A 21,131-nucleotide genomic window follows, 5' to 3' on the forward strand; every position below is an offset into this window, starting at 1 on the left:
TCATTTAAAGAACTTCTTCAGTGTCATGGCTCACCACTCATGACAAAGTGGTTTACCAAAGAAGAAAGCAGATAACTGGTTTATTGCAGTTCCCTGAGTGCTCTTTCATACCCTGGCCTTAACATCTATTTCTGTTTCTTTTCTTGTCTTTGTTTTGTTTTGTTGAGACAGGGTTTCTATGTGTAGCTTTGGCTGTCCTGGACTCGCTTTGTAAACCAGGCTGGCCTTGAACTCACAGAGATCCGCCTGCCTCTGCCTCCCTGAGTGCTCAGATTACAGGTGTGCACCACTGTGCCTGGCTAACATCTATTTTTTTGCCTAGAACAGTTCCTCACTCTCATGTCTCAATGCATAGTGTATCTTTCTTAGTTGTGAACTCTTTCACGACCTTTTGTTTTTCTGTGATACTCACTGCCTTCATTAGGGATCTGTTTCAAACTGTCAAAGCTGCCATGAGGGGTGTTGGATTTTAAGGTTTTTTTTTCTATGTCTACTCTAGCTCTCAAATCATGAGATGGAGGCCTATTACATTTATTGATAAGTTGTAGAGCATTACATCTGGCCAAATACCGATCTATTCTAGCCCGCTTATACTATCCTGGCTACATCCCAGCCGTGCGCCCCATGCTACCTGCCATCTAGTCTGGCCCCAGCTGCTCCTGCTCCATCTCTGTCCTTATGCCAACTACTCATGGCCCATCACTCTTCTCCTTTCTCTCTCTCTCATCTCTTACCTGGGACTCCCCAGACTGGGATGGAAGTCCCACCTACTGTCTGCTCTGCATAGTCATGGACCCTTCAGCTTCTCTACTAACTAATCAGAGATAACTGGGGAATAATTTTGACACATCATTGAGGACAATAGCGTTGACAATACCAGAATCTGTTAGCATTTAGCTCCCCGTACGTTCAGCAATTAACAAAATACAGAGGCACACCTTGGTACAGTGTGAATGAAGGTCGCCTGTAAGCATAAGGCTGCTGTATAGTGCAGTGCTGATCTCTGTACACTGCCCTCATACCTGGTTCTGAGAATCTCCTATCTCAATGTTGTGTAAGCACTGCTCCCCAGTTGTCCCCTGACATGCCAATAAAGCAGTTTATAGCTAGTCACTGAACTGGGGAGAGAATAGGGCTGGACTTTGTGCCAGCCTGGGGAGGAGGAGTTAGAGGAGGAAGTAGGGGATTCAGCCATGGGAGAGGTTCAAGAGACATCAGGAAGGAGCTGGAACAGGGAAAGCTACAAAGTGCATTATCTATGGGATGTAAACTGAGAGGAAGTTAAATTAGCTTAGAGGGTTAAGAATAGAGTAATAACTGCTCGGTTCTTGTGTTGTAAAGCTTATTTCTTGTGTGTGTGTGCGCGCGCGCACGCGCACGCGTGCATATAATTTATTTGCATTGGTGTTTGCCTGCATGTATGTCTGTGAGAGTGTGTTGGATCCCCTGGAACTGGAGTTGCAGACAGTTGTGAGCTGCCATGTGGGCACTGGGAATTGAACTCTGGACCTCTGGAAGAGCAGCCAGTGCTCTTAACTGCTGAGCCATTGCTCCAGCCCTGTGAAGCTTTTTAAAATAATATAATATAATCTCAGTTATTTGTGTGATAGCCAAGTTAAGAGAGAAATTAAAAAAACAAACACAGTTATATAAAAATAACTGTAGCAGTCCCCTCTGCATAGGACCTGAGGATGTAGCTCAGTTGGTGGAGTACTTGGTTAGCCTGCACAGATCCCAGGCCCGATCTGCAACACCACACAAAAGTGCCTGTGATGCTGGTACTCAGGAGGTGGAAGCAGGGTGATTAGAAGTCAAGGTCAGTATCAGCTATAATAGGGTGTTTGAGGCCAGTATGGGATACATGAGATACTGTCAGGGAAAAAAAAAAAGGGGGGGGGGAAAGTCCTGGCAAGATGGCTTAGCAGGTAATGTACTTGCAGCCAAGCTTGTAAACCTGAGTTGGATACCTCTGACCCACATTGAAGAAAGGACAAACTTCCACATGTTATTCTCTGACAATCATCTACATGCATGCCACGGTACAAAGTATGCTCCACTGCATGCAATAAGTTAAAAAAAAAAAAAAAAAAAAAAGGTGTTTTTAAATGGTCTGGCTTAGTGGGTAAAGCACCTATAACCAAGCCTGGTGACCCCAGACTCACCACTGTGGAAGGAGAGAACTGGTTTCCAAATGTGATTGACCTCCACTCATGTGCCACATCAAGTGCGTGTGCACCCCTCTCCCTCAAATAAAAAATGTTAAGCGCAACAATTTTAAGTTCCTAGGATACTTCTAGAAGTTCTGTAGCCATTGTTTTCTTATTGCTTATGCTCAGTTTTTATTTTATTTATGCTTGACAGTTTTATACAAGTGATATCACTCGTTCTATAGGTGCAAAAGAAAGAGGGCAAGCTATAATAAGACCAAACTATCCAGAAAGGGGAAAATAAAACATCAGTGAGTCCCACTTGGCTTGGCATGCAGAAATAAATGTCCAGAGTGTACGGGCTGACACGTTAGCTTCAGATTGTGGGTTCTGGGTAGCTTCAAAGTTGGTCGTAATCCCCTTTGACCGCTCAGCCATCTCGCCAGCCCTGCTATCAGATTTTAATTTGTAAGAGAAATGTACATGTAGTCCCATAGGTGACATAAAGTGGTATGTACTTAGTAAAGCAGAGGACATAACAAACTGAGCTTAAGGCACATATCTGAGGGCTGTGGTAGCATCTCACCGTCCAGCTTAGTTCAAGGATTTTTATCTAGACACAGCAGTTGCATAGTGGACTTTGGTTTTTGTTTTGTTTTGTTCTGTTTTGTTTGAGACAAGGTCTTACTACATACTGCTGGCTGGCCTGGAACTATAATATGTAGACTATTCTGGACTCAACAGAGATCCTCCTGCTTCTGCCTCCTAAATGCTGGGATAAAAAGGCTCACGTCATCATGCCTGGATAAATTATTTTAATAGATAATTTTTCACTCAAGACTTCTCTCAACAGGTTCTTCATAGAGTGAACAGTAAATAGTATTGAATTGTTTAATAAAAAAGAACCTGTATTTTGGAACTGTTTATTAAGGAGTCTTCCCAACTGAATTATTTAATTTATTTTTTTCCAGCTGAATAATTTTAAGGGCAGCGAAAGTCTTATTTTTATGTCTCTACAATATAGTCACCATAATATTTATTAGCGAATATTTATTGAATGAATAGCTACAAGTAATTAGACTGGTGGTCTTCTTAAAATGTTTATTTTGTAGGCCAGGTGTGGTGGCACATGTCTTTAATCCCAGCACTCGGGAGGCAGAGGCAGGCGGATCGCTGTGAGTTCAAGGCCAGCCTGGTCTACAAAGCGAGTCAAGGACAGCCAAGGCTACACAGAGAGACCCTGTCTTGAAAAAAAAAGTGTTTATTTTGTGCATGCGTATCGGGGTGCGGGGTGGGGAGTGTCAGGTGTGTGTTTAAAAGTCAAAGACAACTTACAGGAGTCAATTCTTGCCTTTCACTATGTGGGTAGCAGGAGTTGAACTCAGGACGTCAGGCTTGGCAGCAAGCAGCTTTACTCACTGTTCCATCTTGCTGGCCCCTACACTAATCACATTGTGTCACTGAGGTTTGAAGTATGTGCTGTGATATTCTATTCACTATTTAGAAAGTAATGGAATATTCCATCTAGGCCAGGGCTCATTCTGCTTTTCCCTTCCTTCCTGTTCATTTTGTTGTTTTTTGTTTGTTTTGTTTTGTTTTTGAGACTAAGTCTCAACTACGTAGCTCTGGCTGTCCTGAAATTCACTATGTAGACCAGGCTGTTTTTGTTTTTTGTTTTGGTTTTTCAAGACCAAGTTTCTCTGTGTAGCCTTGGCTGTCCTGGACTCACTTTGTAGACCAGGCTGGTCTTGAACTCACAGCGATCCGCCTGCCTCTGCCTCCCAGGTGCTGGGATTAAAGGTTTGCGCCATCACACCTGGTGGGCCTGGATTTCTTAAAAGTAGCAATATAAACCTTTGGGAGAGGTGATAGCTCTTCTCGTTTGTCAGCTTGACACACCTGGAAAAGGAGAATCTCGAGGGAAGAATTCATCAGATTAGCCTGTGGGCATGGCCATGGGGCATTCTCCTGATTGCTGATTGATGTAGGAGGGCTCATCCCACTGTGGGCAGTGTCATCCCTACGCAAACAGGCCTGAGCTATATAAATAAGGTAGCTGAACAACCCAGAGAATTGCTTTTTGGTTGTTTTAATATTATATTTATTCATTTTATTTTATGTTTGTTTTATGTCGCATGTTTGCTTGGTGCCTTTGGAGGGCAGGAGTACCAGCTGACCGGGAACTGGACTCTGGACAGGTTTGAACTACCCTGTGGGCGCTAGGAATCAAACCAGGTCCTCTGCAAAGAGCAACACGGTCTCAGCTTCTGAGCCATCGCCCCTGCCCCAGAAAATTGCTTTTGGAAGATGTATTTTTATTTATTTATTTTGGTTTTTGGAAACAAGCTCTTGCTATAAAGCCCTGCGTGGCCTGGTGCTTTTCAGAGTATCCTGTTCTGTGGCAGCCCTGCTGTCTCTTGAGTCCTAGCTCCTGCAGTTAACAGATGTGCGTCACTGTACCTGACCTGGAAAATGTACTTTAAATCTTTAAAAAGTTGTAATTATTCGTTGGGGGGAAGTGGTGGCTGGGGTGAACAGATGGGGCTGGGGTTGTACACCTCCCACAGGGTGCTGGTGGAGATTAGAAGACAGCTTTTGGAAGGATGTTCTGTCCTGCTGTTCTGAGGATCCAACGCAAGTCATCAGGCTTGCTCGGCAAGTGCTCTTACCCACTGAGCTACCCCACCAGCCCCTGGAAAGTGTACTTTTTTGGTGCGGTGGTGGTGCGGTTGGTTTGTGGTTTTTTTTTGTTTTGTTTTGTTTTTTTGTTTTGTTTTTTTTTTTTTTTGTTTTTTGTTTTTTTTTTTTTTTTTTAGAGACAGGATTTCTCTCTGTATCCTCCTTGGCTGTCCTGGACTCGCTTTGTAGACCAGGCTGGCCTTGAACTCAAAGCGATCCACCTGCCTCTGCCTCCCGAGTGCTGGGATTAAAGGCGTGCGCCACCACCGCCGGGTGGAAAGTGTGCTCTTAAGATGATCTCAGGGAAGTGCTGATTTTTCCAGTCCCTCGGCTTTGCTAATTTGTAACAACATGACGAGCATTCAAGTGTAGCATGGCCCTGTTAACTCCTAATATTCCTCACTTTAGGAGCTCTGTTTAGCTTCTGTGAATATGTGGCTTAACGGTATAGTATGAGCAGATGCTTGCTTATCTCTTAAAATCCCGAGGGCACCTGATGCTATCTTCTAAGAACAGTGGCTCAATTTCAGTCCTAGTTGATGGGTGAGGATTATGCAGCTCCTGTAGATGAGAACTCATGAAAACCATTGCCGAGGCGCTCATTTCTGTGTTAGCTGGCCGTCGCCAGTGACAGTTGTATATCTCTGTTCCCTCTGTTTGAATGGGGGCTCTATTTTTTTTTTTCCTCAGATACTGGGTATGTGAGAGAGATTAAATATGGTTATTTTTTAAGGTAGAGATTTCCATATCAAAAGAGCCTACACCTGAGGATTTCCCCATATATATTCAGTACTGAGGACGAAGGAATATGGGTTTGGGGCCAGGATCTTATAATGCGGTGGTTTTCAACTGGTGGGTCGCAACCCCTTTTCGGAGTCAAATGACCCTTTCAGAAGGGTTGCCTGAAACCATGAGAAAACACAGATATTTACACTGTGATTCTTACCAGTAGCAAAATTACAGTTAGGAAGTAGCAATGAAAATAAGTTACTGTTGGGGGTCACCACAACATGAGGAACTGTATTAAAGGGTCACACACAGCATTAGGAGGGCTGAGAACCACTGCTCTAATAACACAAGGCTTTGAGGGACTGGTGTCAGTTGTTATGGTTAGGGAGTGGCAAATAAAAGAAAAAACAAACAGCAGTGAAAACATTTTGAGTTCATCATTTTCCAATAGCAAATAGGAGGATGAAATTAGTACTCCAGGGGCTAGAGAGATGGCTCAGATTTTAAGAGCACTATCTGTTCTTCCAAAGGTCATGAGTTCAATTCCCAGCAACCACATGGTGGCTCACAGCCATCTATAATGAGATCTGGTGCCCTCTTCTGGTGGGGAGGCACAAATGCAGGCAGAACACTATATAATAAATAAATCTTTTTTAAAATTAGGATTGCAAGGATGAAGGAAAGTGGGTTTCAGGGAAGAGATGGTTTGCATTGAAGGTCCAGAGGAGTAAATAAGGCATGGAACTTTATTCCACAATATCCCTGAGACCCTATACTCTGTTTCTATGGCCTTATCACATTGATTATACAATATAATCCAAAGAAGTTGGGATTATATTCTAAAGATGACATTTAACCGTAATATATCATTAGTGAAGTGGAAAGGTGGTTTACTATCGTAAGAAAAGCTTGAGTTTGAGGTAAGACAGACTTGTATTTTTTATTACTTACTCTGGGTATATGTGTTTGTGTGTGTGCACAAGTGTGCTTGTGCATAGCTGTGTAGGCCAGAGGTCGATGTTAAATGTCTTCCTCAATTGTTCTCCACCTTATTTTCTTAAAACAGTCTCTCACAGAACTTAGAGCTTACTGATTCATCTAAACCAACTGGCCAGCAAGCCGCACAGGATTCCCTTAGTCTCTGCCTTTCCAGTGCTGGGATGACAGGCGCATGCTGTGCCCAGCGCTTTACCTATGTGCTGGGGATGCAGACCCGGCTTTTCCAGCATTGTGAGACAGGTACTTAGGATCTGAGCCATCTCTCCAGCCTCAGGCCTCATTTCAAATTTCCTTTTCTCCTCCTCCTCCTCCTCTCCTTCTTCTTCCTTTTTTAGTTTTTCAAGACAGGTTTCTCTGTGATCTGTGATATCTTGGCTATCCTAGACTTCAGATTGGCCTCGAACTCACAGCACTCCACCTGCCTCTGCCCCCTTAGTGCTGGGATTAAAGGTGTGCGCCACCATGCCTGGCTTTTTTTTTTTTTTTTTTAACTTATTTACTTTTTATTCATGATCATAAACTTAACTCTGCAATCAAGCTAAGCCTGGAAGGGAATGCGGAAAATATGGAACCCACAGAACTTCAGTGAGAGCAGAGATTACAGGGCATTGCAAGTAAATGGGGCGGCGGTGCTCTCCTGAGCTGCAGAAGGAATTGTCTGGTGGGTAAGATGGCTGCAAGTCAGAAGAGTTAGAGTTGCCCACAGTGGGAAATGGTGAGCTTGCTGTTGGTCTTGCCAAAGCGCTCCATGGCTTCCACAATGCTCGTGCCTTCTTTCACCTTCCCAAGACCACATGCTTGTCAGTCTTGGAAATGCAGATAAAAACCTGGGAACTGTTTGTGTTTGGTCCAGCACTTGCCATGAACAAGATGCCAGGACCTGTGAGCTTCAGGATGAAATTCTCATCCTCAAATTTCTCCCCATAGATGGACCTGCCACCAGTGCCATTATGGCATATGAAGTCACCACCCTGGCATATGAGTCCTGGAATAGTTGTGTGGAAGAAAGAATCCTTATATCCAAATCCTTTCTCTCTAGTACTCAGAGCAGGAAAGTTTTTTGCTATCTTTGGAATTTTGTCCACAAACAGCTCGAAGGAGATGTGGCCTAGGGGTTCGCCATTGACAGAAATGTCGGAGAACACAGTGGGGTTGACCATGGCTGCAGCAAGCAGTGACAGGGGGCAGCAGCGTCTGCAAAGCCCCCTCCCCTTTCTTAGTTCCTTCTTTTTTTCCCTTTCCTTTTAAATTAGAGCTCTATTTTTATTTTAAGTGTATTGGTGTTTTGCCTGTATGTATGCCTGTGTGAGTGTGCCGAATCCCCTGGAACTGGAATTACAGACAGTTGTGAGCTGCCATGTGGATGCTGGGAATTGAACCTGGGTCCTCTGGAAGAGCAGCCAGTGCTCTTAATCACTGAGCCATTCTCCAGACCCTGTTCTGCTACATTTTTTTTTTTCTTTTTAAGATTTATTAATGGGCTGGAAAAGAAGCTCAGCAGTTCAGAACACTGGCAGCTCTTCCAGAGGACCTGAGGCTGCTCCCCATCACCCACATGGCAGTCTACAACTGTTTGTAACTCCAGGTCAAGAAGATCTGACATCCTCATCCTCTGACCTCCTCAGGCACTGGGCATGTACATGGTGCAGATATACACGCAGGCAAAACAGCTATGCACATGAAAATAATAAAGATTTATAAAGTTTTATTTATGTCTGTGTGTCGTGTGTGTACAGGCCCGTGGAGGCCAGAAAAGAGTGTCTAATCCTCTGGAGCTGGAGTTCTAGGTGATTGTTAGTTGGCATGTGGGTGCTGGAAACAACTGACGCTAAGTCCTCTACAAGAGCAAAATATACTGTTAACTGCTGAGCCACCTCTCCAACCATAGACCTGATTTAAGTTTTCTATTCTAGCTGGGCAATGGTGGTGCATTCCTTGTTTGTTTGTTTGTTTTTGAGACAGGGTCTCTCTGTGTAACAGTTCTGGCTGTCCTGAAACTTACTGTGTAGACCAGGCTGGCCTCAAACTCAAAAAGATCCACCTGCCTCTGCCTCTCCAGTGCTGGGATTAAAGGTGTGTGCCATAGCCGGGCAGTGATAGTGCATGTCTTTAATCCCAGCACTGGAGAGACAAAGGCATGTGGAGCTCTTTGAGTTTGAGTCAGCCTGTCTGTAGAGAGAGTTCCAGAACAGACAGGGCTAGACAGAGAAACTCTGTCTCGGAAAAAAAAAAATTGATTCTGCCACTTCTAATGTATGAGCTTAAATTGTTTAACACTATTTGGGTGTTACTGTACATTTTTGTTCTTAAAAAAAAATTTAAGCTGGGCATGGTGGCACACACCTTTAAACCTAGCACTCAGGAGGCAGAGGCAGAGGCAGGTGGATCTCTGTGAGTTCGAGGCCAGCCCTGGTCTGCAAAGGGAGTCCAGGACAGCTAGGGCTGTTACACAGAGAAACTCTGTCTCGAACCCACTCCCAAACGATTTATTTGTATTTAATGGATAAATGTTGTGCCTGAATTTGTGTATGTGCATTGCATGTGTGCTTGGTGCCTGTGGTAACCAGAAGAGGGGGCCAGATCTCCTGGAAACGGATTGTGAGCCACCACGTGGCTTGCGTGGAACTGCATGTGTGACCTCGTCAAGAGCGGCACGTGCTTTTAACTGTTGAGCTATCTCTCCAGCCCTCAGTTTTGTTTTTAGTACTTTTTTGGGAGTATGTCATAAATGTTTTTCAGTAGAATTCTTAAATTTCCAATGGCTGTCTCTGCCGTGAAGAGAGTTATATCCTAGGATCTCCACCGAGGGCATTTGTGTACTCAGGCTATCGCTGTCTCTCCCTCTCCCTCCCCCTCTCCCTCTCTTTGTTAAGGAGTAAGAACAAAGTTCTTTTACTATAGCATAGTCATACACTATACTATACTTTAGTATAGCATAGTATAGTCAACTTTATATTCTAATTTATTAATACACTTGTTATAAGGAAAAAAAAAAAAACAGATAGTGAGACTTAGTTTCTCTTAGTTGGAAACGCATTAGGCCCACAGCGCACTCGTAGCTTTCATTTCATATCCATGGTCCACACAGCAAAACCAACTTAGAAGCACTGATCCAGGCACTGAAACTGTGAGGGATTATCTGATGTTAAAAGTTTGAAAACAAGTGGGCATGGTGGCACATGCCTGTAATCCCAGCACTCTGGGAGGCAGAGGCAGGCCGATCTCCTGGCATACAGAAACGAGTCCAGGACAGCCAAGGCTGCACAGAGAAACCCTGTCTCAAAAACCAAAAACCGAAACCAAACCAAACAAACAAACAAAAAAGTTATGAAAACAACTTAATAGAAACTGACTGTCACAGGTAGTTTTTGCCAATTCAACACAAACTAGAGTCATCTGGGAAGAGGAAACTTCAACAGAGGAATTACCACCATCAGATTGGCCTGTAGATGTATCTGAGGGTTATTTTCTTGATTAATGATGCATGTGGGAGGACCTAACCCCTGTATGGGGTGCTGAGAATGTCACAGGCATATCTAACACCCCCAGTCAGAGTGGAACATTTGTTACAGTTGTCGAACTAACCTCATCAGTTATGTAGCTAAGTCGGGTTACTTAAATTCCACCTCATCATTTTAAGGCTGAATAATATTTCATTGTCTGGACGTATTGAAGTTAATTTACCCACTCGTCCACCGAAGCTTCCAGACACAGGGCTGGGGATGTAACTCAGTAGGTAGAGTGCTTCCCCAGTGTGCATGAAACCCTGGGTGTCTTCCACCACATAAAGCAAATATGGTAGGAGATATAATTCTGGCACCTGGGAGGTAGAGACAGTAAAGTAACTATTGGTTACATACTGTATATTAGAGACCAGCCCAGGCTACCTGAGAACCTACCTAAAAATAAGCAGGGCATTCATAAACATCTACAAGCAGGTTTTTGTGTGCACATAACATTTTCGTTTCTTTAGGTAAAAGCCAAGGTGCACTTCCTATATTACATGGTAATACAGATGCTGTAATGTTTTTCTTAAATAAACCAGCAAACTGATTTCCAGAGTGTCTGTGCCATTTCATGTTCCTACAAGAGTAAGTGAGAGTTTCTGTCACTTTACATCCTCCCCAGCATTTGGTGGTGTCCCATTCTGGATTTTGGCCATTTTAACAGGTGTGTATTATTTATTTATTTATCTTTAGCATGGGCAGAAAATAGAATATTGCCTCTGATTATATTACAGCCTAGAAATCCCATTCTGGATAACTGGCCTACTGTTTATGCTTGAATCTCTTATTGTTACAGTTAAAGCTGTTAATTTTACTGGGAAAGATGAAGTTGGGTGTTGGGTTTGCTGGTGTTAGAATGATGCAGCCAGGACTGAGACCTCAAAGCCACCTCTCCAGCTGTAGGCTGTCTTGGGGGAGAGGGGATTTTGAGACAGGGTTTCTCTGTGTAGCCTTGGCTATCCTGGACTCTTGTAGATCAGGCTGGCTTTGAACTCACAGCGATCTGCCTACCTCTGCTTCCCGAGTGCCGGCCTTAAATGAAACCCCAATCAACACTAGAAGCTGATTCAGATGCAAACACACAAATGTTCCATTTATTGATTGTTCAGGTTAAACTGGGCCCACACTCTCACCGACACAGCGGGTCAGGTGTGAGTCCCAAGCACAAGTAGGAAAGAACCTTTTACAGATTGTAGTGAGCGAGAAAGCAAGTAAATGGGCTTCTAGTTTGGCATACACCCTATTGCTTATTCTTTGAACTAAAGTCCAGTATCAACCTACAAATGATTAACTTCTAAGGAATAATTCTTGAGAAGTCCAGGGGAGTGTCTGATCTTTTAGTACTTTCTTATTTTCCAGCTAACTGGCAATTATGTATCTCCGTGCCAAGTATTCGAGAGTAGGTCACCCAAATACAGAAATGAAAATGTTTGACAAAATGAAGTCACTTTGGTGCATCAGCCCCACCACCGCTGGCTGTAGGCTGCCTCCTTGATGAAGCTAACCCCAGATTTGAGAATGGGGCACCATTGTGCTGAAAGAATGGGAAGTCTTCTGAATCTGGGCAAAGAGAAATGTTCTCAAGTGTTATTTTCTTTGGTTTTTTGAAACAGGGCTTCTCTATGTAGCCCTGTCGGTCCTAGAACTCCCTCTGTAAAGCAGGCAGCCACTGCAGGCAAGTGTTCAATCCTGGGATCTCCTAAAACAACAATGAACCCTTTAGGACAAACTTTGGTTAAAGAATGAATCCCCGTTTCCCGGTCACTAAGCCTTGGGCTGAAAACATTTACTACATACCAGATAGTGTCAGGTCATTTCATATAATGTTACTTCAATGTGTATAATTTCCCTTTGAAATAGTTTGTTATTACTCTAATTCCTCAAAGCACCTAAGCAGGTATTTTTTTGTTCTTCATCTTCCTGGTCTTCATCTTTGTCATCCTTTACACAGCAATCTTATTCCTTTATTTTGTTTTATTTTAGCCTAATGAATTTCAACTTATCCTTCAGAACTAACTTCAGATGTTTCTGCTCTCAGAATGTCTTCCCAGCCCACAAGCCCTGCTTCTCTTTTATTCTTTCCTAATCCTCTGTATCTTTTTTTAAAAAAGATTTTATTTATTTATTATTTATACAGTATTCTGCCCCCATGTGTGCCTGCAGGCCAGAAGAGGGCACCAGATCTCAGATGGTTGCGAGCCACCATGTGGTTGCTGGGAATTGAACTCAGGACCTCTGGAAGAACAGCCAGTGCTCTTAACCTCTGAGCCATCTCTCCAGACAAAACCCTCTGTATCTTAAGAGCACAAGAGGCTATGTGGCTTGTCAATAGCTGCCATTTCTGCTGAAGTGTAATCTTTCACAAGGAACTGTGCCCATGTCATTTTCCTGTGTTATCTGTAGTACCAAATATAGTCTTCGATACATAAGTGCTCAGTAAGTAACCTTTGTCTAATTGTACCAAAGGGATGCCCTTAATCAGAAGTTGAATGTTGGCCTCTCACGGCTTCAAAAACCTCCCTTTAAATTACCTCAGACACAGAGCCTAACAGGAAGTATTTCTCAAATTACTCAAGAGAATCTTCTTCAATTCTATGTGTTTAGCTATTCATTAATCTTATGTACTGGCAAGGGTGTGGTTCAGAGATAAGGAACTGAAAAGTCTTGTCTTGAGAGAAGGGCCACCCCCTTGAGCAGTTTTGTAAAGTTAATGGGAATGATTCTAGGACTTTTCCAACTAGAAAGCAATAAGAAGTGGGCGGGCACAACTGGTTTGCCAGGTTCTCTAACCTCCTGCTGAGCCGAAAGCCACTTGCTCTCTGGAAAATGTCTAAGATGAAGAACCCTCAGACTTTTGAGGAGCAAACAGAATGCATCATGAAGGCTCTACTCGAGGACTTCTTGACCCCAACATTGCAGGCTGCTAACAGGAGCCTACTGGATGCAGACGAACCAGAGGAACCATGTTCAGGTAAGGCCCCTTAGTCTGAGGTGGTGAGTGTAGGTGGGAATAGAATCACAGTCGGCTTCCTCTATTTCCTTTTAAGTTTTAAAAACACAAGTCCTAAATTTTCCACAACGTTGGACAGGAAAGAGCTTATCAATAAAGAAGATTGTCTGACCTATATTACTGAGAACAAACAATGCCAAAACTGTTGAAAAGATTTGAGAATATAGTCCAGGCCAGTGCGGTCTGTAGAGCGAGGAGTTCCAGGACAGCCAGGGCTACACGGAGAAACCCTGTCTTGAAAACCCAAAAAATGACACTTGAGAAGATTTCTCTTTTGCCCAGATTTAGGACCTTAGCCATTCCTTTAAGCATGGTGAGATTGTTTCCTGTGTTGCAGGAGAGGCTTGCTCTTTTGATGTGGCTATTATTGCTGGCCGCCTTCGAATGCTGGGGGACCAGTTCAATGAAGAGCTGGAAGCATCTGCCAATAGTGTAATTGCACAAGCCATTCAAGGACAGGTCAGATTTTTGCCTTTTAAAAATACTGATGCTGTTCTGTTCTATTTCAAACTTTAATTGTCTCCCTCTCTCTCTCCTTCCCTCCCTCCCTTCCTTCCTTTTCTACTTCTGTATACTAGGAATAGAAATGTTCTGTGAAGATTTCGAGGTTTTATGTTTGTTCAGTAAGCTATAGAAGGAAGTGTGATTGCTAATTCTCTTTAAATTATTATTTTATTTTATTTACATTGGTGTTCTGCCTCCATGTATTTCTGTGTGAGGACATCAGATCCCCTGGAACTGTTGTAAACTGCCATGTGGGTGCTGGGATTTGAACCTGGGTCCTTTGGAAGAGCAGCCAATGCTCCTAACTGCAGAGTCATCTCTCCAGTCCCCTGATTGCTAATTCTTTAGACATTAACTAAAAACCCAGTACTATAGAAGGAACTCATAGGCTGTGTCAGAGCTGCCCTTAGTGAGCATAGATCATGTTCATAGTTCATTATTCTTAGAAATTATTACTATTATATTATCATTATCATTATTATTATTATTATTATTATTATTATTATTATTATTATTATTATTACTGTATTGTACCTATGATGTGAGGAGGGGGATATATGTATTACTGCATATCTGTGGAGGCCAGAGGACAATTTTGTGGAGTTCTGCCCTTCCGCCTTTGTGTAGGTTTCAGGGGCTGAATTCAGGCCACTAGGCTAGTATGGCAAGTATTTTTTAAGTGCTGAGCTATCTCAACAGCCCCATTATTCATATTTTTTAAAGTTTAATGTTGTAAGAGTAGGCTTCTCCTTTTATATCCCAGGGTCCAGTAGTGAGACTCAGAAATATTAGATAGTTTAGACATGGGATGCAATTTGAGATAAATTCTTAAAGAAGACTGATGGCTTTTCATCAAAACTCTGAGTACTGGCAGTAGCACTCGGACTCCATGTAAAGCCCATGAGATGGTGTTCCAGTAGCTGCTGCTGATCATGTCACAACAGCACACAGCCATTACTTCACGTGACTGCATTTCACTGTTTAATCATTACACGTGTGTGTGAATTATTATAGAAACCGATACTGTTAAAACAACCTCTCTGAATCAGCACATAACACCATAAGAGCAAATATCAAACCTGCTTTCCTCCTTGCTGTATTCATATAATTTTGAGTTGTGCCTTATGCACAATAGGCCTGCAACATGTACTTCCTGACTTGATACCACTTCAGCACATAAAGAAAGGGGGGCACAAAGAAACAAGTAAGACATTTACTCTGTAAATGTCGAAGCTAGGATTTGGACCCAGACTGATCTCAGAGGCATGCTTTATTCTTCCTATTGGGCACCTTACGTTCAGACAGAAGCTTCCTTCCAGCTGCTGGCCCTGAGGATCGCACAGATGGCTGGGAGCTGGCTCTACTCCCCCCCCCCCCTTTTCTATATTTTGGATAATAACAAACAAAACACAACAACAGCAAGCCAACAACCAGGGGGAGAAGACATCTGAAACTGTTTCAAACTCCAGTTGGCAGTATGGTATAGAGAATATGTTTCCAGCCGTTTGAGAAGAGTTAATAGGACTCTTTATACTTTCATACTTCCTTCTATTTTTTTTTTTTTTAAATAGAACCACAACAGTAGTATTGGATCCTTAGAGTTCACTCAACTTTTGTCACTTGTCCCAACAATAAAATTTAGAGCAAAATATCCAAGCCAGATTCATGTGTGGCATTTAGTTATCTTTTCTAGTCTCCTGTGGTCTGTATTGGTCCCTCAGTCTTTTCTTATATTTTAGACCTTGATATTTGAAGCTTATGGGAAATGCTGAATATCCCTGAATAAACTTGAGTTTGTCCTGTCTTGTTGACAGAACTGTGTGACTTGTCTCTTTGTCATGTTTCAAATTTTCTTGCTTTCCAGCAGAAGGTCTTATACTAGCTGGGAGTCAGTTATTCTCCAGGGAACTCTGGTTTCTCTCAGTGAAAACTGATACCTAGAAACTAAGACATAGGTCCAGTAAGAGATGACTCCATGGGTAATATTGCGGGCTGCTGTTTGCTCCCCGGGATACACATGTGGAAGGAAAGAGTTAACTCCTGCACATTGTCCTCTGACTAACACATACGCACTATGGCATGTACACACACACACACACACACACACACACACACACACACACACACACACTAACTGAGTAAATACATAAATGTAATGTAAAAACAAACAAACAAGCTGGGTATGGTGGCACAGGCCTTTAATATCAGCACTTGGGAGGCAGAGGCAGATGGATCTCTGTGAGTTCAAGGCCAGCCTGGTCTACAAAGGGAGTCCAGGACAGCCAGGCTGTTACACAGAGAAAAAAAACAAAACAAACAAACAAAAAGACCCAACCAAACAAAGCCCCTCAATATAGGTATCTTCCAAAGCTTATTCTTGAGTTTTTGTTTACTTTTGTGTTTTAGAGTTTGACATTCTGTTCTGACCAGTACTGGGCCCTTTTATAACCCAAAGATCTACCTTGGCCTATAGCTTTTGTACCAATTTATTTGGGAGGGGAGAAAGAATACTTTTTTGTTGTTTGTTTTAACTTTAGACTTTGTTATGCGTTTTCTTTTTTTTGTTATTGTTATGCATTTTTAAAAAGATTAATCTTTTATTATCATGTATACAGTGCTCTGCTTGCATGTACTCCTGCAAGCCAGAAGAGGGCGCCATATCACATTACAGATGGTTATGAGCCACCATGTGGTTGCTGGGAATTGAACTCAGGACCTTTGGAAGAGCAGGCGGTGCTCTTAACCACTGAGGCATCTCTCCAGCCCCTGTTATGCATTTTCTAATCCTGGAAATAATGCCTTTACAGTCTGAGCTGTTCACTATCATGTGATTAATAGCTTTCTTTCAAACTATTTTGTTCACCCTACCCAATGATATCTGAAATTATGAGCTTGATGGGTTATTTAATGTTTTTCTACTATTAAAATAGCAAAATATTACAATGAAATCTGTCCATCTGCCCTCTAGTATTACCTCACGCTACCAGTGTTGCATTCGCCACTTCAAGCACTTCTTGCAGACTCCAGTACTGTTGGCGTCATACTGACAGAACCTGTTTCCCTCCTCAGGCAGACATCCTCCAGGGCACAGTACAGTCGCTCAGCCAGGCCTGGTGTGATCAGAATCCCACCATAGGTCTTGGAAGAGCCTTTCTGGCAGTGACAGTGAAACTTCTTCAGTATGTGACCCGTAAGTCTCCTGAAGTGGCAGGAAAGGTGACTAGCTTCATGATCGCCATGATCAACGGGCACACAGACATCCGAGAGTTCATCCAGAGCCAGGGTGGATGGGTGAGTCCTGGGAAGCCCTCACTGGGCTGCGCTGTTTTGGTTTTAATACGTAGGACTCTTAGGGGGAAGAGGTCCCCCTTAGTCACAGTCATAGGGGAGGGGAGTAAGGGGAAAATGGGAGGGAGGGAGGAATGGGGGGATACAAGGGATGGGATAACAATTGAGATGTAATATGAATAAATTAATAAAATATATTTTTTTTAAAAAAAGAAATAAAAAAATAAGTACTTATGAACCGTTTTGTAAGTTGCCATGAAAAAAAGGAAACAAGCTCAGCCTGTGGGGGTTGGACAGTGCTGCCTGAAATATTGGCTACTGGCTATGAAGCTTTTATCTCTATATCTATACATAATCAGCCTTAAAGCACATTGGTGGTGGAGTTGGAATCTCAGGCTGGCTTTACTCTGCTTCCTGGTAAATTTCTGAGTCTTTGTTCCTTGACATCTTTAATATGTTTAAGGAAACTTAGAATAATCTTTGTGTGTGTGGTATGTGTGTGTGTGTATGTGTGGTGTGTGTGTATTTGTGGTGTGTGTGTGGTGTGTGTGTGGTGTGTGTGTCATGTGTGTGTATGTGTGGTGTGTGTGTATTTGTGGTGTGTGTGTCATGTGTGTGTATGTGTGGTGTGTGTGTATTTGTGGTGTGTGTGTCATGTGTGTGTATGTGTGGTGTGTGTGTGGTGTGTGTGTGTATGTGTGGTCTGTGTGTGTGTGTGTATGTGTGGTGTGTGTATGTGTGGTCTGTGTGTGTGGTGTGTGTGTGTGTGTGGTCTGTGTGTGTGGTGTGTGTGTGTGTGTGCTGTGTGTGTGTATGTGGTGTGTGTGTATGTATGTGTGGTGTGTGTGGTGTGTGTGTGTGGTATGTGTGTAGTGTGGTGTGTGTGTGTGTAGTGTATGTGTGTGTGGTGTGTGTGTGTGTGGTGTGTGTGGTGTGTGTATGTGTGGTGTGTGTGTGGTGTGTGTGTGTATGTGGTGTGTGTGTGGTGTGTGTGTATGTGTGGTGTGTGTGTGGTGTGTGTATGTGTGGTGTGTGTGTGTGTGGTATGTGTGTAGTGTGGTGTGTGTGTGTGTGTGTGTGTGAGTATGTGGTATATCTGTGATATGTGTGTGTGTGTGTGTGTGTAGTGTGGTGTGTGTGTGTGTGTGTGTGTGTGTGTGTGTGTGAGTATGTGGTATATCTGTGATATGTGTGTGTGTGTGTGTGTGTGGTATGTGTGTAGTGTGTGTGTGTGGTGTGTGTGTGTGTGGTGTGTGTGTGTGTGGTATATCTGTAATATGTGTGTGTGTGTATGTGTGTGTGTGTGTGGTGTGTGTGTATGTGTGGTGTGTGTGTGTGTGTGTGTGTGTAGTGTAGTGTGGTGTGTGTGTGTGTGTGTGTGTGGTATGTGTGTAGTGTGGTGTGTGTGTGTGTGTGTGTGTGTGTGTGTGGTATATCTGTAATATGTGTGTGTGTGTATGTGTGTGTGTGTGTGGTGTGTGTGTGCTGTGTGGTGTATGTGTGGTATGTGTGTAGTGTGGTGTGTGTGTGTGTGTGTGTGTGTGTGTGTGGTATATCTGTAATATGTGTGTGTGTGTATGTGTGTGTGTGTGTGGTGTGTGTGTGCTGTGTGGTGTATGTGTGGTATGTGTGTAGTGTGGTGTGTGTGTGTGTGTGTGTGTGTGGTATATCTGTGATATGTGTGTGTGTGTGTGGTATGTGTGTGTGTGTGTGTGTGTGTGGTATATCTGTGATATGTGTGTGTGTATGTGTGGTGTGTGTGTGTGTGGTGTGTGTGTGTGTGTGTAGTGTGGTGTGTGTGTGTGTGTGTGTGTGTGTGTGTGTGGTATATCTGTGATATGTGTGTGTGTGCTCCTGAGTTCAGGCATGTGCATGGCACAGCTCATGTATGGAGGCCAGAGAACAATCCTGGATGTCAGTCCTTGCCTTTCACTCTGTTTGCTTCAAAGTCTTCTTGTAGTTCCACTGCATCTAGGAGGCTAGCTGGCCCATGAGCTCATGGGAATTTTGCCTCTGCCTCTCATCCTGCTGTGCTGGGCACTGGGATTACCAATGTGCATTGCCACATCCCTCTTCACGTGTGTGTGCTCTAAGGATTTAAACTCATATCTTCATGCTTGTGCCAGCACTCTACCTACTGAGTCGTTTCCCAGCCTCCAGAATAATCAATATTACCTAGCAAAAAACAATGTGTAGGGGCCTGGAGAGATGGCTCAGAGGTTAAGAGCACCAAAGGTCCTGAGTTCAATTCCCAGCAACCACATGGTGGCTCAGAACCATCTGTAATGAGATCTGGTGCCCTCTTCTGCATGCAGGTGTGCATGTGTACAGACTACTTTATAAATAATAAATAAGTAAATCTTTAAAAGAAAAAGCAGTTTGTAAAACAGCATCATTCAGACACAACAGGACTGATGCATATATAAACGCACAGAGTCTATGGCAGCATACATAGGTTTAAGCCACCTGTGACCCCAGCATTGAGAGGAGACAGTGGAACAGGCTCCCATACCTAAGCAGGAAGCTAACTGCAAATGACACCTGCTGGCAAAGGAAAAATTAGTTTTTTCCAGTGAAGTCTCTCTGGGTATATTAACTATATTTCAGGGAAAGCCCCATGCCCAGGAGAAGATGGCCAACACAAAACAAACCCGATGGTTTGTCTCATTTTGCTTTGCTTAGGCATTTTTCTTCCCTTATTGGTCTTTTACTTATGTTTTGCTTTCTATTTTTGTGTTTGTGTGTATGTGTTTCTTGGTTTTTACCTGTTTTTTAAAGAGAGAGAAAGAGAGAAAGAACATAAGCTGGGTGGTTAGGGAGGTAGGGAGGGTCTGGAAGGAGTTAGGGGAAGGGAAAAATGTCATCCAAATGCATTGTATGAAAATTTGTTTTGTTTTGTCTTGTTTTTTTGAGACAGGGTTTCTCTGTGTAGCCTTGGCTGTCCTAGACTCACTTTGTAGACCAGGCTGGCCTCCAACTCACAGCAATCCACCTGCCTCTGCCTCCCGAGTGCTGGAATTAAAGCTACCTCGCCTGCCCCCCCCCCAAATGTTCTTAATAGAAAACAAAAATAAAAACAAAAGACCAGCTTGTCTCATCTATTGTAGAATTGGCTGTAGGGGGTATTCTAAGCCCACCCCACCTCCACCTCTCTCTCTCTGTCTTTTGAGGCAGGGTTTCTCTACATCGGCTTGGCTCTCTGGGCACTTGCTCTATAGACCAGGCTGGCCTCAAACTCAGAGATCTGCCTGCTCTGCCTCCTAAACGCTAGGATTAAAGACATGTGCCACCACTACCCAGCGCCTTTATCTTTCTTAAAATTATTTTTCTTATTGAAAATAGATTTTTTTCCATACACTACATTCTGATTCCAGTTTCTCCTCCTCCAACTCCTCTAAGATCTCTGCACCTTCCACCCACCCAAATTCTCATCCTTTCTCATTTTCTCTCATTAGGAAACAAACACTAAGCCTATATATTAATAATTTGTAGGGTTTCCACTATCTTAGAGTACCCTTCCCATTTCTGGGATCAACAGAAATTGTAGTCGTGGTAGTCCCTGGAGGTATCCACAGATGCTCCCGGTTCTTAGACAGCTCCTAAGGACCGGCCTCTGGATTAAGCTTCTCCCTTTTCCTCCTAGGAAAATGTGGAGAGCTGAAGAAGCGGGATTGTTCCCAGACTACACATCACTTGTTCTGGCAGACTGGGTGGCTGATTTTTGACAATTAAAATATGCTTTCTTCAACTTAGCCAGTGCTGTTTTTTTTACTGACTGTTGACTCTTCTCTGGTGAAGACCTGCAGATGCTCATCCATGACTGTCCTGAGGTACGCAGAAGCTACGGTAGTCACTTCCACAGGTGCCTCAGCCTAGCGGGGAGAACAGGGTGATCTGATCTAGGCTCTCAGGAGAGGAAAGCAAAGTGCATCACTTGCACAGACACGGTCACTATGCTTTTACCACTGTGCATGTCCACAGTAAAATCAATAGAGAAAGATCACCACTGGGGGAAAGAACATTAAAAACAAAGACAGAAGTCTTGGTCCCCTCTAGGCTATTTGGCTGCTCCTATGAATTGCTATCCTCCACTGGTCTACTTCAAGAACATAAAAAAGGTAACTCCCTTGAGGCAAGAGCTCTGGCCTAGCTGCCTGGCAAAAGGCCCTAAGACTAGCAGGACCTATTGATATTCTGATGGCATATCCCAGCCTGCTGCTGCCCAAGACTGCATGGCATAACCAAGAGAAGGAGTGGACAGCTCCAGCC

General features: G+C 43.3%; 1 protein-coding gene and 1 pseudogene across 1 annotated transcript; one reads left to right on the forward strand and one right to left on the reverse strand.

Annotated features, from left to right (window-relative positions):
* Positions 1–7,244: 7,244 nt before the first annotated feature.
* On the reverse strand, positions 7,245–7,714 carry LOC127206602 (peptidyl-prolyl cis-trans isomerase A-like; annotated as a pseudogene).
* A 4,315-nt stretch (positions 7,715–12,029) lies between these two features.
* On the forward strand, positions 12,030–20,538 carry Bcl2l15 (BCL2 like 15). The gene is made up of 4 exons (XM_051165930.1): positions 12,030–13,031; positions 13,408–13,529; positions 16,644–16,865; positions 20,506–20,538. Exons 1-4 carry the CDS (start codon positions 12,887–12,889, stop codon positions 20,521–20,523), a joined length of 507 nt encoding a protein of 168 aa, XP_051021887.1. The 5' UTR covers positions 12,030–12,886; the 3' UTR covers positions 20,524–20,538.
* Positions 20,539–21,131: the final 593 nt, after the last annotated feature.

The sequence above is a fragment of the Acomys russatus genome, chromosome 23 (assembly GCF_903995435.1).
Source record: "Acomys russatus chromosome 23, mAcoRus1.1, whole genome shotgun sequence".
Classification (NCBI taxonomy): Eukaryota; Metazoa; Chordata; class Mammalia; order Rodentia; family Muridae; genus Acomys; species Acomys russatus.